Source organism: Euprymna scolopes, chromosome 37 (assembly GCF_053919585.1).
Source record: "Euprymna scolopes isolate OS-2025 chromosome 37, ASM5391958v1, whole genome shotgun sequence".
NCBI classification, from domain to species: Eukaryota; Metazoa; Mollusca; class Cephalopoda; order Sepiida; family Sepiolidae; genus Euprymna; species Euprymna scolopes.
The window spans coordinates 53,216,293-53,221,701 of record NC_136518.1 but is presented as its reverse complement, the minus strand read 5'-3'; the positions used below and the strand labels follow the sequence as shown (position 1 = coordinate 53,221,701).

Genomic DNA, 5,409 nt, shown 5'->3' with positions numbered 1-5,409 from the left:
TGCCCGAAAGAAAATGGCATCTCCATTTTTTGGCGATAAACTGTAGAAGTACCAAAATTACTTTTTATTATAAATAACTTTCTACTCGATAAATATTTCGTAATTTCTTGATATTTTACTATTTTCCACATGACAAGTAAGTACAAAATATTGTTTTTGCTTAAAACAGTTCAAACGGCATATTTTAAAAATCGATCCGTCGACTCTATCTTAACAAGCACCGAAAAAATGTCTAATGGAAACAAACGTCGATTAACTCATCTTTAGTATAATAAAAACAAATATGCAAGGATAGTGGTTAACATTTAGCAGATGTATAGGTAAATAGCAGGTAAATTGCGATAAGTATAATATATATTATGACATGTAATGATTAGTTAGAAAGGCCAAATTTGTGTTTGGGTAGAGAACGCACCCGCACATGCGAGCCGAAATGACCCCCCCCCCCATACATGACGACCTTTCAACAAGTTGTCTTTGCGAAGTGGCACACGCATACATCGATGTGCATATATACAACGCTGTGTGTACGTTACGTATAGTCGCGCATACCTCGTCGAATTGAAAGTTTGGTGTAGTAACACTTCAGTTGAACTTCGCTGCTGCTGCTGCTTTTTTTTTTTTTTTTTGTAAACTTTACTTGCGGCGACCCCCCCCCGTCTCTCTCTCTTTTCTCTTTCTCTCTCTCTTCTCTCTCTCTCTTTGTCTCTCTCTCTCTTTGTCTCTCTCTGTCTGTCTACACACACACACACACACACACACACACACACTCGCGCACGCAGCCTTGCGTCTATCTCTATTTACCTCCAACAACGGACAAACGGTCTATTTTTGTCTCACTAAAGGGGGAACGCGCGACGAGTTAACACTAAGCAGTACTTCTTTTTTTTTTGTTCTAATGTCCAGTCTTCATTGAAACCGTTTAGTGAGTTTAACTTCCTTTAAGCCCACACCACATACACATACACACACGCACACGCACACGCAACAATAAAAAAATGACAGCAAATTAATTTATATATAAAAAAGTAACAAATAAAACACGCATCTCCAAAACTCCATAACCCCACCCTTAAAAAAAAAAAAGACAGACAAAACTTTTTTTTTTTTTTAATTACGTGAAACATAACTGTATGTACACCTTGACGAAATAATCACTCGCCCAACGAGTGATAAGGTATATAATGGACTCGCCCACTCACTCATAAGCCTACACCCCTATTTGAACTACTTTACATTTCAAGAAGCAGCCAGTCTTCTCTAAGGTCAGAAGCTGAGCGTATAGTAAAAACAAAACCGCTATGTCGGGTTACGGTAAAAAAATCCCGACGCAGCGTTGTTGCACCCCGGTGTGGCTATTATTTACCGGACTGGCCATTACGATTATATTTATCACACACATACCTGTCGGTCAAGGCCAGGTTCTAGAACCACCAAATCTTAATTTAGCCGAACGAAAACCGATCACGGCCTCTTCGACATGCGGCGATGCGGACCATGCCCCGGAGATGTACTGTCGATTGACGGGGGTGACGAACAGTGCTTACGACAACTTTGTGATTAAAACGATCCCCGTGGAAATACAGGCGGGACAGCTTTGCGAGTACTGCGACGCTAAAGTAACCGAGCAGGCCCACCCGGCTAGCTATGCTGTGGACGGATCAGAGAAATGGTGGCAAAGTCCACCCTTGTCAAGGGGTATCGAGTATAATGAAGTCAACCTGACGATTGATTTAGGTCAGGTAAGAGGAACGTTTTTTTGCTTTTTTGTTTTTTTTACACCTGTTTTCTGTTCGGTGTTCATTAAATACATTGCAGAAAAATCTTTATGATGTACGTACCCGTCACGGAACGGAAATGTCATATTCCAAAAATGACGTAACTTTATCAAATAGTTTTTTTAGATAGAAAATATTTTTAACGAATTTTAGTGATTTTAATTGAAAAAATGTAGGGATTATAAGACTGGTTTTGATCTCGATAGTTCGAATTGAGTTGTCTTTCGCTTATGAAACATGGCGGATCAAAACATAACGTCGTATCGCTTTCTCATGAAATTGAATTTTCTTAGTTTTCAAAAATATTTACTAGATCAATTTACGTAATTTTTGAAATATGACGTGACGGATACGTACATCATAAAGTTTCTGTATTTTTGTTTTGAAAATAGGCTTTAATTCTAAACAAGTACCTTCTTTTATTCTTTTTTTTATGTGTGTGTTTACCTATTTCAAAATCTAGTAGCAAATAGTGTTGCAGGTTCTTTCTCACAAAAGAACCCCTTTCTACTATATCGTTATGCCCATAGCAGGTGCTCGACTGAGCTCAAATCCTTGGTTATTCTCCGTAAAACATTCGATTCACAGCTAAAAAAAAAACAAAAAAAACTTGTCTAGCTTATAACCAATGTAAACAATGTTCCTTTCTTCCTCTGCGCATGCTTAAAATGAAACGGAACAACCACGAACAAAGCCTCCTTCCCAGAACTTACTATCTCAGGAATATAATACCGTAGGGCTGCTTCCCAGCTGGGTACAATATGGTCACTTAAAAAAAAAATCATTGTTAACAAATTCTTGTCGATCCCTCCACTTAAATAATAAAATTCTATTTTATTTTATTTACTTATTTTTTGTTACTTGAGAATTATCGCTTTTCAAGGCCCGAAGGCCACTCGAGGATAAGGGTCAATGAATGTAAGGTGGTAGTGTAGTAATCGTTTATGTTGTAAATTGGGTAGAATTTGATTATGGAGACGGCTCAACAAGAACTTGTTTACATTGTATATAAAGGCTGCCATGTTGTATTCAACTGGGAAGCAGGCCAGCAGGACAGTGTTCTAAAGGTGTGCAGTTCTGTGGAAGAAGGTTTGTTCATGGAATCTAACGTTTAGATTTAAGCACAGATAGAGAGTGGAGGAAACATGTATAGTGATTGTATCTAGTCAAATGTTTTTTTGTGAAAGTTTGGTAAAGGGGGACCATATATTGGAGTTCAGTCGATCGCTTGCCATGAAAATAGCGATAGAGCGACGTCTCTTCTGTGGGAAAAACTGTTGAAGGGAAAAGAAAAGAACATCACCTACTAGACGCCATCGTTTCCCATTCTCCCAAATGTATCTGTGCTTAAATCTAAACGTAGATTCATCTGGAGATCGCCTAAGTAGAATCAAATCACGAAGTAAATGCGGTATTTTGGTGAAAGTGTCTGGCGTAGGAAAAGTCTAAAAATATTGGCAAGGTCCAATGACAATGACCTCCACCTTTTCCAAAATACAATTCGGGTTTCATGCCAAAGCAAAACTGAAAAAATTTGTTATTGTATATTTTATTATATAAATTATTGTAAGTTTTGTTTCTGTTAAATAAAATTGCCAATTTGCAATCTCAATAATCCGTATCATCAAGTAGCTTTCGAGTCTTGATAACCGATAATTTATTTATATATATATATATATATATATATATATATATATATATATATATATATATATATATATATATATATATATATATATAAGAAACTTTGTCTATAAGAAACTTTGTGTGTGCGAGTCCGTTCCATATGGACTCAAAAATGGCTGAGCCAATTTTGTGAAATTTCACACGAAGATATTTCATGCGCCTGGCAGTGTTCTTAGATAAGTTTTATATCGGAATAATCCGATGAAAGAGGGAACAAGCGAATTTTTTTAAAAATCAAAGTTGATATCTTAAACATCCTAATATTACAAGTGTATTTGAGAAGTTTTATTACCACACAAGCAGAAAGGCCCGTCACATAAAATCAACAGTAGGTTCTTTGGTATGACAGGGGCGCGTTCGAAATGAATGTTTATGTTTAGAGCACAATTGAAGCATGGTACTTCATTTTTCAATTCTAAACTTTAATACAATCCGTTATATATAAAAATATGTTTTATAAAATCCGCAGTAGGTTCTTTACAGTGCAATGTAGACTACAATTTATTGCGGACTAAGTCACTGTGGGGAGGCATGTGAAGCTTCCTCCTGGTGCACCGCAATGGGTCCCCAACTAGAGCAGACACTAAATCGATTTGATTGAAAAATGAGCGACTTCACCGATTTCGATGACAATAAAAATATGAAAGTGTGAAACATTCGTTAATTATTATTCAATCCCAGGCAACGTCGAGTCTCCATGCTAGTAAATATATATATATATATATATATATATATATATATATATATATGAGTAGGTAGTAGTTTGCTTGAAGCATTGTTGGTAAAGAAATATATATATATATTTTTTTAAGCCAAAAACAATGCGGAGGAAGACCGGAAAAGATGAAGTAAAAAAGAAAAACAAACAGATGTAGACGAGTATGGTTTAATAGAGGAGTGTCTAACCTTTATTTGACTATCATTCTTCACTTCAATGTATAATTATTTATTACCAAGTTGCTGGTATGTCCGGTGTATGTGAAGTCGGTGGGTGGTGTGGAACTTTGATTAATTTCGAGAGAAAGGTACCTCTCTTTTTCAAAATAGAAGACAATATATATATATATATATATATATATATATATATATATATATATATATATATATATATGTGTGTGTGTGTGTATGTAAGATTTTTTAGTCAATTAAAAACTGAAAATAGTTATAGCCCGTTGACTTAGAATGTGAGCTTTGTCAAAGTGATAGCTCAATATGGTTAAATTCGTGCTCATTTTTGCATCAAATACTAATTCCCAACTGTGCATAAATGAATACCATAATACTTAGTTCGCTGTACCTCATCACAACAAAGGTTCATACAAAATTTCAGCCAGATCGACTCCGTAGTTTCCGAGAAAACTGCTGGAGTAAATATGGTATTGTGATAACTAATCCCTAACTGTGTGTCGAATGAATACCATGATACTTAGTTCGCTGCACCTTATCATAATATAGGTTCATACAAAACTTCAGTCAGATCGGTCTGGTAGTTTTCAAGAAAAGATGGAACAGAGAAACAGACAGACAGACTCATGAGTAAAAAAAAAAAAAAATGAAGTACGGATAAAAAAAGGAGCAAGTTTACGCCTTAAAAACTTCTCCCATGACGGTTATTGGGCTAAAATAAAAGTGAAGTATCTGTTCTGTACTCAATCAGTGGAGGTGAAATCTTCGACTGAGGCAATTTTAATTTTTATTACAAACTGGATTTTCCTCACATAAAAAAGATATTGTGTTTAACTTTGTTCTCGTTATGAGACAAATAATTAGGGGCCCCTAATTGGATCACCCCCACACCCCTTCATATACATATCCCACTCTCTGTGTCGGCAAATGGTTATGAACCAATAAAGAATATATACATAAAAATGTATGAGTACACCGACGTAGAATAAGTAAATAGACACCTCACGAAATGAATTTAATACATTTCTGTTTCCTTTCA

General features: G+C 35.7%; 1 protein-coding gene across 4 annotated transcripts in view; it reads left to right on the top strand.

The window, feature by feature from the left end:
* The first annotated feature begins 720 nt into the window (after positions 1–720).
* Positions 721–5,409, top strand: part of LOC145261195 (laminin subunit alpha-like) — a 469,749-nt gene continuing 465,060 nt past the window's right edge. For all 4 annotated transcript variants that reach the window (XM_080119517.1, XM_080119518.1, XM_080119516.1 and 1 more), the window contains exon 1: positions 721–1,742. In XM_080119517.1, the coding sequence (XP_079975643.1) occupies positions 1,302–1,742 (441 nt within the window). In that variant the 5' untranslated portion in view covers positions 721–1,301. The remainder of the gene's footprint in view (positions 1,743–5,409) is intronic.